Genomic DNA, 16,167 nt, shown 5'->3' with positions numbered 1-16,167 from the left:
GCCTCCGCCGCCCCGCACTCCTTCCTTTCCTTTCCTTTCTCTGCCCTTTTAATCCCCCGCTCCCTCGCCCGGGCTGCCCCGCCGAGGCCGAGGCGGGCGCGGGGCCGCTCCGCAGCCCCGTCCCGGTACCTGGTGGTGACCAGCACGGCGGGCGCCGGGCCGCGCTGCTCCATGGCCGCGGGAGGAGGTCCCGCCTCCCTTCCCGGGGCTGGACAGGCCGCCCTGCCGGATGTCAGGCGCCGGCAGCTCCGGAGCAAAACGAGCGAGGGGAAGAAAACGTCCGGCACGGGAAGGAAAAGAAGAGCGCGGCTCGTAGTCGGCAGGATTCGAACCTGCGCGGGGAGACCCCAATGGATTTCTAGTCCATCGCCTTAACCACTCGGCCACGACTACACCGACGAGCGGGAATGCCGCCGCGTGAACCCCATTAACTCATCCCCGCTTCCTCTTCCTCCCGGACCGAAACTTCCCCCCAGCCTCGGTGCATCCCTGGGCGCTTCTCTTCCTCCTCACAGGAAGCGGCTCGCACGCGTCTCTCCGCCCTGAAACAATGGGCACAGTGCTGCTTACCCAACCCCATCCCAGCAGCGCCAGCCGGGGGACAGAGACAGCCGCCCCCGCAGCCCTGGCCACGCACCTCGGAGCGGCTGTGTGTTCCGGAATTTATTTTGGGAAAGAAGAGGGAAGCAGCTGGTCCCTCTGCGGGCACCCGCAGCCGGGCTGGGAAGTCCTGGTTTGTTCGCAGGCTGCTGGGCGTACCTGGGCGCTTGGTTATCCCACGGCTTCTGCAGGGAAGCACTTGGGGGAAAAAGCTTCGCACCGGGCACATCTTTGTGGAATTGCGGAATTACAAAGTCTTTATGGTTGGAAAAGAACTCTGAGATCATGGGATCCAATCGTTGACCCATCCACCATGCTCACCACTAAACCATGACTCTAAGTGCTACATCCACATTTTTTTTAACACTTCCTGAGACAGTAATTCCTCAACTTCCCTGAGCAGCCTGTCCCAATGCCTGACCACCCTTGCAGTGAAGAATTTTTTCCTAATATCCAAAATAGACAGCAAAAACAGAGCAGGACCTGAGGCATGAGCTCCCACTGAAGCTTGTCATGCTTGCTGGGCAGTGTCCTTCCAGGTGTCACCAAGTGCCTGTGAAGGTGCTCCAAAAGCTGGGGATTTTCTCCCCGGACAGAAGTGTCTGCTTGGCCCCAGTAGGCTGCAATTCTTTGTCCTGGAGGGGCTGTGTAGGCTGTGTCTCTCATGAATGTAGGTATGTGCACTCATGAGGAAGTCCAAGCACTGCCTGTTTATCTGATTTCCTTACAAATCTTATCATATATGGCATTTTTATAACTCCACAGCCCGTATCATCATAACATATGAATAAAACAAGTGCCTCAGTGGTACTAACCTCTGAAGTTGTGGAAATAATCAGCTGATTTTCCTATGAGGTTAGGGCAAGGTCTTTGTTCAGATGGTGACTGTGAAGAGTGAACCTCTGCATGAAAGGTAGACTCAAATCAAACCTGTCAGGAGAAAACTAATATGCCAATAGAGCTGTCTGCAGGAGATAAGCATCAGCTTGCCTCTTTGAGAAGCAACCTCCCAGAATACTTGGGGTTTGATTCCCATGTTGTTTGGATGCTACACAGAAAATTTCTTCCACTGAACCAATTTTTTGACTCAGTTATCCACTGGAAACCTGCAGGGGAAAGCCTATGGACAAATGTGCAAGAATCTGAGAACCAATACCAGTAACAGTCATCACTTATAAACTTACATTTTCCTACCTACTACTTGGGTTACCCTTAGCTGTTCCTCTCTCTTTCACGGCCCCCTTTGCCTCAGTTAAATTGTCTATGAGCAAAGGAAAGACAAATAAACTCTCTGAAGTTTCAGGACTATTTTCTTTAAGATTTATGGCTTTTTTCCCTGCTTCTTAGCTCTGCAGTACTGACTGGTATGGTACATTGTTTGACTTATTTTTATCCATTATTTTTCTGGGGTTTTTCCCCCTTTCTTCCCGTACTCTCAACAAACTGAACCAGCATATTCATGCAATCTGTATTTACTAGCCTAATTTATGCATAGTCTCTGTAGAAAAACTATTAATTAATTTACATAGAATAACTGCCTAAATAGAAACACATGTTCTTTTACTGCAGGTATGTGTGGTAACCTCTGTGGTTTCTGCATAAATGAGGCAAGGCTAAAGATGACTGCTCTAAATGGGAGAAGATACTTGAAGAAAGGGGGGGGGTCAATCTGATTTCAGTCAAAAGCCTCTCAACAGTGAAGGAAAAGAATGAGTGGCAGACAAGTAATTAAGCTCAAGAGAAGGTTTGAAGGAGTTTTATTTGTTCAAGATGTCTGAGCATTGGGAACTGTCTGTGGAAGAGCAGCTCATGCTGAAAAATGGTATTGTCCAGGAAGGCTAAGATAATAGCCCTCTGCCCTCCCAACAGAGAGGTAATGGAGAAGCCAGGTTTTAAACAAAGAGTTTATGGAGAGATGCATATAACCTCCTTAACAAGAGGTGTAGCTGTTTCATGAGTCAAGTGGCTGTTTCTGGTTTTACTACCACCATCATAAAAAATCTTTTAGCTGTCATTTCACAGAAATAAAAGGAAAATGAGTTGTTCTTAGAACTCAAAACTCAGATACCTACTATAAGCAAATCCCAACTGCAATACAATATCATTATAAATGTCATGATTTTGGGACACCTGTTGACATTTGGGTTCAGTGGTACGGTTCTGCTGATCTGGGAGTACCTACTACATAACTATTTTATGGCCTGTGTCCTGAGCTGACTTCCTTAACGATGTTTTTACACTGACATAGTCTATGTTTCTGCTTTACCCAGTGGCTTATCCCTTTGTGCTAATGTCCTGGGGTGACTTTATGGTCCAGTATCCCCATAGTGTGGGGTAGTTTTTTTTGCTCAGAAATGGATCCTGGGACAGCTATGAAACAAGAATATTTTCTGTCAGAGCTACTGTGTCCAGCACTGGCAGGATTCTCTGAGCAGAGGGCTCCTGGAGGCTCAGCAGCAGCTGGTAAATGAGTTCATATAATTTTCCCTCACTTCTTTCTTCTTTTCCATGACCAATGTTTCTACTCTCCTTCCACAATACCTCTCTGCTCTTCCAACCACTGACTACGCACAGGAGCAGGAACTGCAGGTGTTTTCTTCAGCACAAGGAAAAGCACTGAAAAATAGTGTAAAGGGGTTGAGGTGGTTCTTGTGCTTCTGAGTCAGCTCTAACCAGGTGAGGTGGGCATCCCCTGCCACCCTGCGCCGCTCTCTCATCAAATCTCTGCCCTGAAGTGTCACAGATGTGACAAACCTCTGCACACACAGTGTCACAGGGATACCTGGCTTTGAGCCTCCCTCCCAAATCCTGTCCCCAGACACTCAGCAGAGGCCCGTGGTGTGTGTGTATGGTAGACTCAATGCCTCAAACACTCAGCTGAGCGTGACTTAGGCTCAGGTACAGCTCATCAGTTCTGTTCGCCTCCGGATCCACTGTCCGGATCTCTTCTGTCCACTAGAGAGCACTCAAATACCATCTATAGCTGCAGGATGGGCACTGGTGCAATCCCCAGTATGTTTCGTTGTGCTGGTTTTGCATGGGATAGAGTTAATTTTCTTCACAGTATCTGGTAAACCATGCCACACCCTTTGGGAGCCCACTGCCCAGCTTGTCTGGCACCAGTCACACACACAATCCCACCAACTCCAGTGTAACCCTCAGCTCGTGCTCAAAACCTGACTCTGGGACCAGTTACACTGGGATTTTCTAGCGAACTGAAGTGAGTCAGTGAATGCATTTGCAGTCAGGACTGATGTTTGTATTTACTTTTGATATACAATTTACTTCCAATAGCTAACTTTCACTGACTCATAGCCCAGAGGGGTTTTCTCAGCCACCTGCCTCAGCATGGATGTAGGGGACAGAGTGGTGTGAAAAAGGGGAATAATCACCACCTGTACTCGAGACTGCTCACCAGCCATCTCCATCAGGCCCTGAGGTCCCACAAAGGGTTAAAGCAAGGAAGAAAAACCTCTCAGAGCCTGTTAAAATATTGAGTGATTTGTGGCTGGGGTCTGTTCATTCTGTTCGATGCAAACGGACTGCAGCCCTACAGTTTAATCCCTCTCTGTTCTTCACAGGGGCACAGGGAGATGAAGGGTCCCCATCAGGGTCAAGGTGTGACCCCTTGAACTCATCCCAGGGTCGTGTCTGTCTCCTGTACACTGAGCAGGGACCAGCTCTCGCTGCACTGCATCCCTGCCTGGTGTGATTCTTGGCAGCTCATGGATTTGCTTTTCATCTCCCCCAAAGCAGCAGGAGAACAACAGTGAGTTTATAAGCCCAGAGGAAATTGTCCACCAAGTTTTGAATCCCTGACAGAGGACTCTAGCTGTAATCATGGCAAGATGAGGGGAAATCAGAGCCCTGCTTAGGGTATAGTAAATAAAATGTGGGAGGAAAAAGCAAGGGCAGAGGAGCATATTAAAAAAAATCAGCTATGGAAACACAGTTTAAAAGCTGAGCATGGAACTTTTTTCAGCCTTGATTTGGGAGAAGTGCAATATAATTTCATTACTCAAATGGCTGTGCTAAGATTCCAGTGAGATGATCACTCACTTATCACTCCTAACACTATTTGTTTTCAGATGACAATTACAAAACCCAGATGTGAGCCTCTAGGAGATTTTATATTAGGACTGGGCTTCTCTGTGAGTTTCAAAGGTAGCCAGAATGGTAGATTTAAAGTTCACTCTTGTTACATGATGTGGTAAGGTTGTTGATAGCCTGTCATGACAGTCTTTTAAGCTATACACCTCCTAAAATTGGTATAGATTTATTCTGGAGAGAAGGGAGCAGAGTTATAGAGCTGTTATTCATTATGGCTCATGCTTTTCTCCCGGCTTTAAACATTTAACCTGTAATATGATGAGCCACATGTCAAGAATAATCTAGTAGAAACCATAGGTAATCCCTGCTGAAAGATAAGCCTGGCTCTTGACCTGCTGCAGCCCTGGAATTAAAATTCCACCTCTCTTAAGTATTGGAGGTCCTAGGTAAATCATGGATAAGTTTCATGGTAGCCAGGGAGGAAGAAACTATGAGATTTTCTGGTTTGCTTCAGTTTAATAAAACTAAATCCTAAAATACAGAAAATGGTCTATATTATTCAAAAATCACATCTACAGTAGATAGATACAGTACTTTTTTTTCCCCAAAGAAACCATAATTTTTGGGTAGTTGAGTCTTTACATAGCAGCAATGGAAAGTATTTCTCCAGTCCAGGAAAAGTGAAGGAACAGTCAGTAACTGCACAAGTTTCCACCTAAATATGTTGCCAAGTTCTTCAAGTCCATCTTCATCACACACCTGATCGAAGCTGGTGTCCAAGGATTTTACCATCAAATCCCCCATTCCCACCAAATAAGCTCTAGAGGTGTTTATGTTTGTGCTAAGTTATTTGCTTTGAGATGAGCAAAAGCCCAAGGCCTGCTTGGTTTTGGTGCTGGCTCCTGGGTGCTCATTACCTGTGTGAAAGTGTGAAAGTAGCTCCCTTTATGCAGATTCCTGACTGTAAGTGTAAAGGCTGAGAGTGATGGAGACCCAGCCTTCTCTGTTGAACTACCCACCAGAGCACAGTGTAAACCATCTAGGTTAGAGCTGGCCAGGTTTTGTTCCTGGATTTCCTTTTAAAATTAGGAAACTGTTCAGGGTCATTGTTGGAACAATTACTCCATTTTATGAGAGATTCTGGACCTGACTAAAACTCTCTCAAAAGGAAAAAAATCAACTTTTGGAATTAGCAAGAGAAAGAGAAAGGTCTTGGTGGTGAAGGGGTGTAAGTATTATTCTTCAGCACCTCTTCCTAAAAAGGTCTGTGCAATTGCTCTGTCTGTTGCTCTGTGTATCTGCCAGTCTCTGTGGCTGCTTCCCACTGAAAAACACTGCAGTAACCTAATGACCCATTTTAGCCAAACACAAGAGAAGAGGAAATGGCTGGACCACTTTCAGCTCCTCTAACCATTGTAAAAACCTGGCAGCTCAACAGGTGAGAGGCCAGGATTTGTGTCTCTCTAAGGGAAAAGCTGAGGCATAAATTCAGCAGATACCTGTTTGATTTGGCTCACCAGTTGCTTCTCGTATACTTCCAATGTGTGATGGAAATAAAAGGTAAGTGCAATGCAGGGCTTTTGGTAAACTGAGTCACATTGGTTCTGCTGCACTCTTTTCAATCCAAGGTAGCAAATTTGGCAAATGCCATGAGAGCCATTTCAATGGCTCAACCTTTTCCAGATGACAGTAAGTCAGATGGAGTAACCCAGTTGTCCAAGGAGAAGTGCAAGATACCTCTGTCTCATAGCACAATCAGTACAACCCATCAACCAGTCCTTCATACACAGCTGTGGTAGGAAGGTGAACATCTTTCCAGGTCATTGCTGTTTCTTTCAGGAGCTGAGTTTAGCTCCCAGATTTTTTTTACAATAAGCTTTCTAAGTCAGATGCTCTGACACTTACCTAGAAAGTGGCTGACAGATTCTGGGTTTCACAAGGTCATGGACATGAGTATTTAAATTCATTTTTTTTAGTGAAGATATTTGTGGCTGCAGTTGTGAAGATGTTATTAAGCAGTAACTACTTGCCTATCCAGTGTTACACAGTGAGATTATTCTTGCTTTAAATTAGATTTTGACCTGCTCAGCATCTTGCTCTGTGCTGACCTGGTAGACTGGCTTTGTAGCCAATGGACAAAAGGAGAAATTCTGGTCCAAAGAGTGGCACAGCTGATGTGTGTCTAACAAATATCATGTTGTAGATCAAGTGAAATTAATCTACCCATAATACTTCTTTATCACACTCCTCCAAAACAGTGTACTAAAGTGGTACTATATGAGTGCTGGAGATTTTAGAGAAGTGGGTGATTGTGCTTCGGAAAGACAAAGGAAAAAACATCCCCCAAGAGGGATGTAGCCATTTATGGTGGTGTAGCAAATATTTTGGATATTTTTCTCATGAGTCAAGTTTTCAGCTTATAGTGCAAGAAGCAGCCACTACCTGGTGAGAGAAACAATCAGCCTGAGGTTTCCTAGGCACAAGCCCTTGAGGTACCCTGACCTGATCTCCAGAGTCTCCAGCATTTCATTTTCCCAGGTAAATTAAATAGTGCTGTGGACACACAGTTTGTGATGATTGGGAATGGGACTGTGGCTGAGCCTCATCCCTAATGGGCTAGAGCTGTGCAGGACAGGTGAGCAGTATTGAAGGCAAGGAAGCATGGAGTGCTGAGCTGTACCGAACAAATCACAGAAGGGCAGAGAGGTCACACAGGTGTAATGCATGTAAAGTGAAGGGCATAAAAGGTTGTGGAGAACAATATAATGCTGATTCTTAGAGCCTTTTTTGGTGTCAGTTGTACCTCCTCTGTTTTAGTGCCAGAGAGTCAGATTAGCGTTGTCACAGAGTTGAGAGAGCCTCTGGTGTGTTTTTGGACTCAGACCCTGATGAAGAGTTCTTGGGGCAGTCTTGGTTTGAGAAGACAGGTGTCTGCCAGGGAAAACTGGAGTTTCCCTTGGAATGGAGAATGTAAACTCCCCTCCCTCCAAATTTTTATAATTTTATAGTTAAATGCTTTCACACAAAGTTTTGGGAAATGAAATAACAGTTCTTTACTAGGAATATTAAAAATACAGATGTAGTAGTACAAAACCAAACAAACAAACTTAGAAACCCTGACAGAGTCAGGAATACAACCTGACATGCTGTTGGTCAGGGTGTTGGAAGCAGTCCAAATAAATCCTCCTGGTGAAAGAGATGTGGTTCTGTTGGAGTAGAGATGATCTTGTAGAAAGGGTCCAGTGATGGCGAGATGGGTCCAGTCTTCCTCTGGGAATCCAGTGGCAAACAGGCTGCTTGGTGTTCCTACAGCTCAGTTTTTATCTGGGTAGGGAAGGGTTGGCTCCTCCCCACTGGGTGGAGCATCTCACAATGGGATGGTGTAATGTGTCATGTCACTGGTGAGCCTCAATGACCCATTAACAGAAGATATCTCCCAGAGAGTGGACAGTGGTGAAAGAGATAAGAAACACTGCCCCACCTTGTTTTAACAGCTGGTCTATTGTCAGAAGGTAACCAGCCCCCTCCCCCCTGGAGTGACAAGAGATAAAGAAAAACATCTCCCCACCTGCTTTCAACAGATGAAATAGAATACACTTTTTTTTTTTTTTTTGTTTACATAACCCAAGACAGTTGTTAACACAGGCTGGAGACTTTTCTTAGCTGGCAGCTTGTATATGACCATCAGTCTTGGAGATGATGAGAGTTTATCTATGTGGACATGGGCTGGTGCACAGCACTTGACCTTGGTACCAATGAGTGTTCCTAAAAATTTAATTTAATTTTAATTTACATGTATAGATGTAGCCCAAGTGGCTACCTCTACTTGCACAATTATGTCTACCTGAAGAGCTCATAAGTCTTTATATTCACAACGTGTCTTACAAATATTGTACACACAAGCCATTATTGTACAGAGGTAAAAACTATAGAGAAGATTCAGAGGAAAAGGCTACAGAGAAGATTCAGATCTGGGTTCACTTGCAGTTTCCACACTGCTAATTTATCAAGGCCCAGGACAATCTTTAACTGGTACAAAAACTGTCAGCCAAGACTGAATCTGCATTCAGGGTGAGGCCCTACAGAAAGGACAGAGGCAGAATTTAACACCTCCCTGTGCCAAGTGTGAAGTGCTGGTTAGCAAATCAGCAGCTGCCCTCCCAAAAATCATTTCATTTCATACAGGACCCAGTCATGTTAAGACATTTTGAGCTGCACTTTTCTTCTGGACACAGATGAAGGAGCCCAAAATGGCATGTTTTGACTTACTGACCTAGTGAGATCAATGTGTGAACCACAGAAATAGGCAGAGCTCCCTGTACACTGCTGAAGCAACCCACACACAGTGCTGTGCTCTTCAAGCATTTCTTCAGTATCATAAAGTCCCATCTTATTTTTTTTTTCCTACTAAATTCTAATGATCTTCTCATAAGGTCACATGCACAGGTGCTAAAATAGGTACCTGGGGTTTCTCTACAGGATACTCGGACACCCCTGTGGACTCACAGAGTCATTTAGGTTGGAAAAGGTCTATAGACAGCATGCTGGACAATGAGACAGAAGGTTAGACTGCCTCCCTCTTTCCAGAGGCAGCAGCTGGAGGTCTGGATGTCTCAGGTAGCAACATGTATTCACATTGAAGAATCTGATATTGTCTCAGGTGCCTGAACCTGTGCATAAAGTGTTCTGGTGTGTAAGGACAGACTAGGCAAAGTGTGTAAGTGGGCAAGACAAAGCAAGCATGTTGCCTGCATTAAGTATAATTCATGGAATTGTAAAAAGGCCTGGGTTGGAAGGGACCTTAAATGACATCTTGTTCTGCCTACTCCTACTGTCATGGGCAGGGACACCTTCCACTAGCTCAGGTTGCTCAGGGCCCCATCCAGCCTGACCTTGTACACTTCCAGGGATAGGACATCCTCTCTGGGCAACCTGTGGCTGTCCCTCACCACCCTCACAATAAAGAATTTCTTCCTATCATCCAATCTAAAACATTCCTCTTTCACTTTAAAACTACTCCCCCTTGTCCTACTGCTGTCTACCTGTATTAAAAAAATTGCTCTGTTGCTTTCCTATAATCCCCCCTGAAGTACTGTAAGGCAGTGAGGTCTCCCTGGAACCTTCTCTTCTCTAGCCTGAACAGCCCCAGCCCTCTCAGCCTGTCTTCAAAGGAGAGGTGCTTCACCCCTGGGATCAGCTTTGTGTCCTACTATAAATAACAGGTCCATGCCTTTCTTGTTGAGGCAGAAACAGATGCTACCCAAATACTGATGTCAGTACAGCACAGACCAGCTTGTCTGCAAAGAGCTGAGATAGGCAGTTGTGAACACACACCACTATGATGTGTTAGGAAATCAAGGTCATCCCTAATAGGGCCCTTCACATCCCACGCTGATGTGTGTCAGTGGCTCCATCCATGCAGCTGTCCCTGTCCAGAGGCATGCCTTTAACTTTTGTGGGAGAACTAAATAATTGTGCAGGGGCTGCAGCATGTAATACATTGCATATATCTCCTTTTGTTGCATTTACCAATGGGAAGATATATAGGCAGAAAGCTTGTTCTAAGTTACACCTTAAAACTTTGCAAAGGCCTTCTTTAAGCAAGATGTGATTTGCTCTGTATTTACTCAATGGCTTTTTGAGACAGAGTCTCAAATGTGAAATAAGATGGGACTTCACCTGATAAACCCGTAGTAAAAACTTTAACATCTGATCCTGCAATCTACACTCAAGTCTGTCTGATGCACAGCACAGAGAAAAAAGGATGTGCCCACAAAATGTGTTCCCCTTTACAGACAGTTTTCCATCTCCATCCTTTTTACACAGGACACACTTGCACTGGGTTGCTTTACATTTATTTCACAGCCTAAACGGAGAGAAACCAGAGTAGGTGCCCTCCAAAGTGCTAGTGCTTTCCACATTCCATCTGTGCCTCTGAAAACGCCTTCCACGGAGCCTCAGTGCTATAAATCCCTTCTCCAGGAGATGGTGCTCCTGCCCTGGGAGAGCCCTTCCCGGGACTCGCACGCCGGCAGGTGATGCTCGGTCCCTGCTGAGCCGGGGCGGTGACTCCGTGGGATGGGTTCTTTCCTGAGCTCCTCAAGCTGCTCAGCAGCTGAGGGAGAAAGAGACCCACGGTATGGATTTTTGTTTACAAGGCAAAAAGTTGGAAAAGGCAATATGGGAAAGGAAAGCATAAATGGTGAGGTTTAAATGCAGAACTGGGTAAGAGACCAGAAGGTACCAGTGGTAAGAATTAGTTTGGGAAAGGCTCAGTTTGTCCCATGGTGTGTGCTGGTGTCTGTGGGGCCTTTCAGGTGAGAGTCATCTCTCCTGTGGGCCCAAGCCCCCACGTCTGTCATGGAAGGACATGCTGCTCTGGCAGGGATGTCAGGGACAGTCTTTGATGGCAGTGATGCAGACCATGCAAAGCTGCAATCAAACACAACTTTGCACCACACCTTTTCCCCCACCCACACACCCACACACCCACTTTCCTCCATTCCTTCTCCTCCTCACAGCCCAGCACAGCAGCAGGCTCAGAGGAGTGAAGGGAGCAGTGCAGGTCTTCTCTGGCCTCCTGCACACCTTGGCTGACCCCCAGGGCTTGTTGGTGTCCCCAGAGTAACTGTCCAAGGAAACCAGGTTTACCAGAAGTTAGTTCCATTTGTCAGATCTGTGGCAGAAAATAAAAGCGTGGGATTAGAGCACTTAAGTGAATGAGAGAGAACAGGTAACAACAAGACCAAAGGATGGGAAGATAACTTAAAGGGGAATAAAAAAAACCCACCCCAAACACCTTCCTTCCATGTCCATGGTGGTGAACAGCTGCATCCAGAAAGTTATGAGTGAGATGACTGCAGTTATTACTGGAGCTATTACCAACAACTGGAGTTGCTGGTAAGCCTTTGCATTGTGATGAAAAGCAAAGGAGTTTGTTTTTGTATGGAGAAATTCTGTCTCAAGTGGCAGAGAAGTGAGCCTGACATGTCATGAGCAGCACTGGCTGGGAAGGGATGAGGAGAGGGCAGAGAAGGAATCTCCTAGGAGTAGTTGGGAACTGGAAAGATCAGGGTGAAGTACTCTGTTCCTTTTCTGGTGTTCCCATGGTTATCTGCTGGCAAATACACTCCCAGCCAGGTCTCCCCTTCTCCTTCCTGATGCCCCCCAAATCTGAGGAGCCTTCACAAAGGGCCTGGGAGCTGGAGTACAAGAAGTTGGGGAGGAACACAGTGGTGTGGGAAACTGATGAGAGAAAAAAGAGTGAGTGGGGATCAAAAGATTTCATACATAAGAATAAGGAATCATGGAGCAGAGCTTGAGGAGAGCTGTAGGACAGTGCTTCCCCTCATATCATCTCACATGTTCATCCAGAGGTGGGGAGAAGACAGCTGATGGCTTTCTTGACCTCTGAGACAGCTGTCTGAGCTGGGCTCTGTGTTAATGCTGTAGGAGCTGCTTTCTGGAGGTACTGCTCTCCCTCCAGGAGCTAGTAAAGGGGAGAAGGTGGTTAGTTAGGCTGAAAAGGAACCCAGAAAGAAGGGAAGTGAATCCCACCCCTTCCAGCTAGACACTGGCCTAGACTACCACCGTGAGGACACTTGGGGTGACTCATCACCAAAATCCAGCATTTGTGCTTGGTGCATTGACAAATTTCTTGCTGACTCTGCACCTTTCAAAAGGCAGAGTCAGCTTTTAATTTTTTTTTAATTGACAGAGCGCTGAATTGTGTTTTGACTCACTATTTTCAGGTGGCTTATGCCAGACCCTGTCAACCAGATGCTGAATAGGACAATTTTCCCTGAGGGGATACTGGAAAGCCTTTTTCAAGAAGCTTTTTTGTTTCCAGAAGGATTGAACTCTCTGCAAAGCATTTCCTGTCCCCTAGCTAGAGCACAGTGCTCAAATAGAAAGTGATGTGAGAAAAGGACAGTTTTAGGCAGCCAGACTGAGCTGACATCAGGTCTCTGGGCCTGAAGCAAAGCAGCCTACAGTGTCCTTGAATCCGTCTGATGTTTCATGCATGGAGTTTGTACCTTGATTTGTCTTATCTTCCCTGGCTATCCCTGAGCAGACAATCAGAAAGAATTCAGCTTGGCTTCAGTTTAAGTGAGTTTTGGAAGGAACTGCTGGAAGATTTGGAAAGAAAATGATGCTGTTGCTTAGCTACTTGCTGAGCTGGCCCTGCTGTCACTCGTAGCCACCTCACTAGAAGACATTTGTTAAGTGAAGCCCCAAGAGGCCTCTTGTGTGGTCACTACATGAAAACACACCCTTCCAAGTAGCCACTGGCATCAATAGTCTGATCACTGAATTTGCTCAAGACTTGAAAAGCTGGTGGAGCTCCCCTGGCTCAGCTATCAGAAACAGCTGCAAACACCCTCAGTTTTAAAGCATGGAGGGGGTTTGTCACTGCAGCTTATTTCTATTCCATCAGAAAGTGTTGATGACAGGGAAGGTGAAGTGGAGGTGCAGTGCTCTGGGAATGTGGCTGAAACATGAGGCATATTCCTTGAGGATTTCCCTTCTGCCTCAGTTTCCTACTTTGAGAAGTGGTCTTCCATGCCTGGTGGGGTTCTAGTTAAATTCATTCCTGTGCTGAAGAGCATCAGTAGGGCAGCCCATCTGCCAGACTGGGATCCTGCCCACAGCTGTACAAGAGGAGGTAGCCATGGCAGGGTGATTTGCCATTACCAGCACTCAGTCCCTGTGGGTGGAAATAATTCAGTGCTCCACACACAAAGGTCTCCAACCACCCAGGACAGTGCAGGAGGGCAAGCCTGGCAGTGCTGGGCATAAAAATAGGGAGCTCAGAAAGGGGGACTGCAACAGAGGGGACAAGCCCAAGTGTCAGCCAGGCAGGAATGATTCCTTCCTGATCCTGAAGCAATCACCATCCAAAAAATGTTCCCAGTAAGAAAATTGGCTTAGTGAGAAGACTGTCCCCTTCCTTCCAGAAACCCGACCAGAAGGGTGTATTGGTCAAGGAAGGGAGACATTGCAGTGGGACCTGGTGCAAGCTGTTTCAGGAGTCAGGATCCCTCCTGGGCATACAGCCATTGGCTTCATGTTACTTGGGACTGGTTCTTAGGGAAAAATTAAAGGCAAATGTGGCCCTTTATCTTCATCTTAGGTTTTGGCACACTTCCGATTTAATACTCGGCAAACAGGGTGTCAGGACAGTCTCAAGACTGTGTTTTTCAGCCCATGATAGAGATACCCAGAGGATTTTTAAGTGTAAGAGCAAAGAGAGATGGAGCAGGGCTGGATCCAGGATCATCATGTTGGCTAAGGGGCCCCGTGGGCAGGAGCACATCGCTGTGCCCACAGCACTGAGGAGTGCCCTCAGGAGGAACTAGTCTATTTGCTGGTGAAGCTGAACGGACATAAAATCTCCTTCAGTTATGTGGGTGTTTTTTTCTGTATAAACTTGCTAATTGAGTTGTAAAATAAAACTGCAGACTTTCCTCTCCAATTTCTGCTGCTGCAGCAGCGTGCTAATTTGGGTTTGGAAGGGGGCTGGTAGAAGGTGGCTTTTTGCCAGCGTGAAATTATGCACAAAAGTTTTGCAGTGGGAGAGAAGGGAGCCCATCCCCAGCACAGGGAAGGACTGGGGAAAGGAGCTGCTGTGCTGCTGCACAGGGCTCGGGAGGCTTGGGAAGGTCCTGCAGCTGGGCTGGGCTGGGCTGATGGAAATTCAAGAAAGCCCAAAAGGGTTTAAATGAGGCTGCAATGGAGAACAGATGGGAAAGTCAGTGCTTGTGTGTCTCGATAGACGCTGTGTGGTTGAGAGGATGAGCTGTGGGATTTTACATCTACCCTCTGGCTCGGCTGGGCAGGATTTGCTGCTTGGGTTGGTGTACCTTTGTGTTTGTGTGCCTGCTGCTCACAGGTGTGTGCCCATGTCACTGGGCTTGTGTGGGGCTGTGTGTGTCTGTTTCTGGGTCTCCATACAGACTGTGAGCACAGGGATCTGGCTTTTGTCACCCAGCAGCGTAAGGCTCTGTCATGGGGACAGCTGTGCACAGGGACAAGGATGGTGTGGTGCAAATCCATGCACAGGAACCCATTGCTCTGCCAGCTCACAGCAGGCAGGGATTTGACCCTGGTGCCCACACTGGGCTGAGAAGATGGCTGGTCTGTGGGCAAAAAACGTTGTGGAGGAGAACAAACAGGAGGCACAGCTGTCTGTTGCATCAACATAACTTTAATTTTTGGAAAGATACACATCAAAAATGCAGTGACAGTGACAGTGACAGTTCCACTCTCAGGGAATTTGGTGAAGTTTGGAGTTCCACATGTATGTCAGGTACATGCACCCCAGCCTGCAGGAGGATGGACAGACTTGGGGTCCGAGGCTAGGCCCACACTCACCCTTTTTGGACCTTTCCCTGTTTCCCATAAAACTGACTGCGTGAAACATTCCAGGCAGGGTGCTCCAGAAACCACTGCAAGAAGCCCAGAGGTTTATGGATCGACTTGTCTGGCCATTCAACAGTCCTTCCCACCCTATTATCCTTCCATCCTTTTGTTGACCCTTTCGATCCCTTCCTTGGGCAGCACTGGAAAGGGAGTGCTGCCCCACGCTGCAGGGGGAGCATTGGGAGCACAGTTTGGAGCCTGGGGCTGCTCGTTGAGCTGGGATTAAGTGGGACAGGACCAGACAGTGCCCTGAGCCCTGCTGCCATGTTCTGCCTCTGGGACGGCTCCTGAGTGGAGTCTCAGCACCCTGGCCAGGGGGCAGTGAGGCGTCAGGGCTGGGAGGGCTTGTCAGATGGTTTTAAAAAGTGACCTTAAGTATCTGAGCAGCATCAGCCTGGATTGAATAACGGACTGACAGAAGAATAACATTTAATGAAGTCTTCCTCTGCCAGATCTTCCTCTGCCTCCTGCCCCAGCCGGGTTAGGCTCCTGGGGGTCACTGACTGCCGGGGGGTGGTGTGTGCAAGGCCCTGAGTGTGCAAAGCCATGCCCACTCCATGTACAGCCTTGTGCAAAGGCTGGACAAACCCTGCACATGCTGTGCAAGGTGTGCAAATGGCTTCAGCTGGCCATCCAGCACTGCATGGGACAGGAATTTCTCGGGATGGGGTTTTCTTGGGATGGTGTCCTGGGAGTGGTGTCCATGTCTTTGCACAGTGTGTGTACATACCGAGCAAAGCCGCTGGCTGGCATTAGAAACCTGCTCCGATACTGTGACAAGACACCTGTGAACTTAGAGCAGAAATCCAAGAGGCTGCAGAGACAAACGCTCGTGAGAAGCGATTGTTTCGAGGAGGGGGGGAGAAGGAGAAAAAAGCCGTGTTTGTTTTGGCGAAACACCTACATTCCTTCAAATAAATCATCGCAGCGCTTGTTTTTGTATTTGCGGAGAAATCGCAACAGACATAACCAGGGACTTAAGAGACTTGAAATAACATCCTAGTAAATACCCCACTTTGTTATTTTAATCGAGACCCAAGGAAACATCTGAATTTTACCAAGGAAACCCTCCGTGCGAGGGAAAACATCAGCCCG

General features: G+C 47.0%; 1 protein-coding gene and 1 non-coding gene across 3 annotated transcripts in view; both read right to left on the bottom strand.

The window, feature by feature from the left end:
- HS1BP3 (HCLS1 binding protein 3) overlaps window positions 1–1,121 on the bottom strand; it is a 57,216-nt gene extending 56,095 nt beyond the window's left edge. Inside the window, exon 1 of one of the 2 annotated variants that reach the window (XM_063424360.1) lies at window positions 130–1,121. In XM_063424360.1, coding sequence (XP_063280430.1) covers window positions 130–173 — 44 coding nt within the window. In that variant the 5' untranslated portion in view covers window positions 174–1,121. The remainder of the gene's footprint in view (window positions 1–129) is intronic. The other variant, XM_063424368.1, reaches the window with a different exon arrangement.
- On the bottom strand, window positions 312–393 carry TRNAS-AGA (transfer RNA serine (anticodon AGA)). The gene has a single exon. It is a non-coding gene; the product is annotated as a tRNA-Ser (tRNA).
- Window positions 1,122–16,167: the final 15,046 nt, after the last annotated feature.

The sequence above is a fragment of the Prinia subflava genome, chromosome 2, assembly GCF_021018805.1.
Source record: "Prinia subflava isolate CZ2003 ecotype Zambia chromosome 2, Cam_Psub_1.2, whole genome shotgun sequence".
Classification (NCBI taxonomy): Eukaryota; Metazoa; Chordata; class Aves; order Passeriformes; family Cisticolidae; genus Prinia; species Prinia subflava.
The sequence above is the reverse complement of the archived record's forward strand: the minus strand, read 5'-3'. Positions and strand labels throughout refer to the sequence as shown.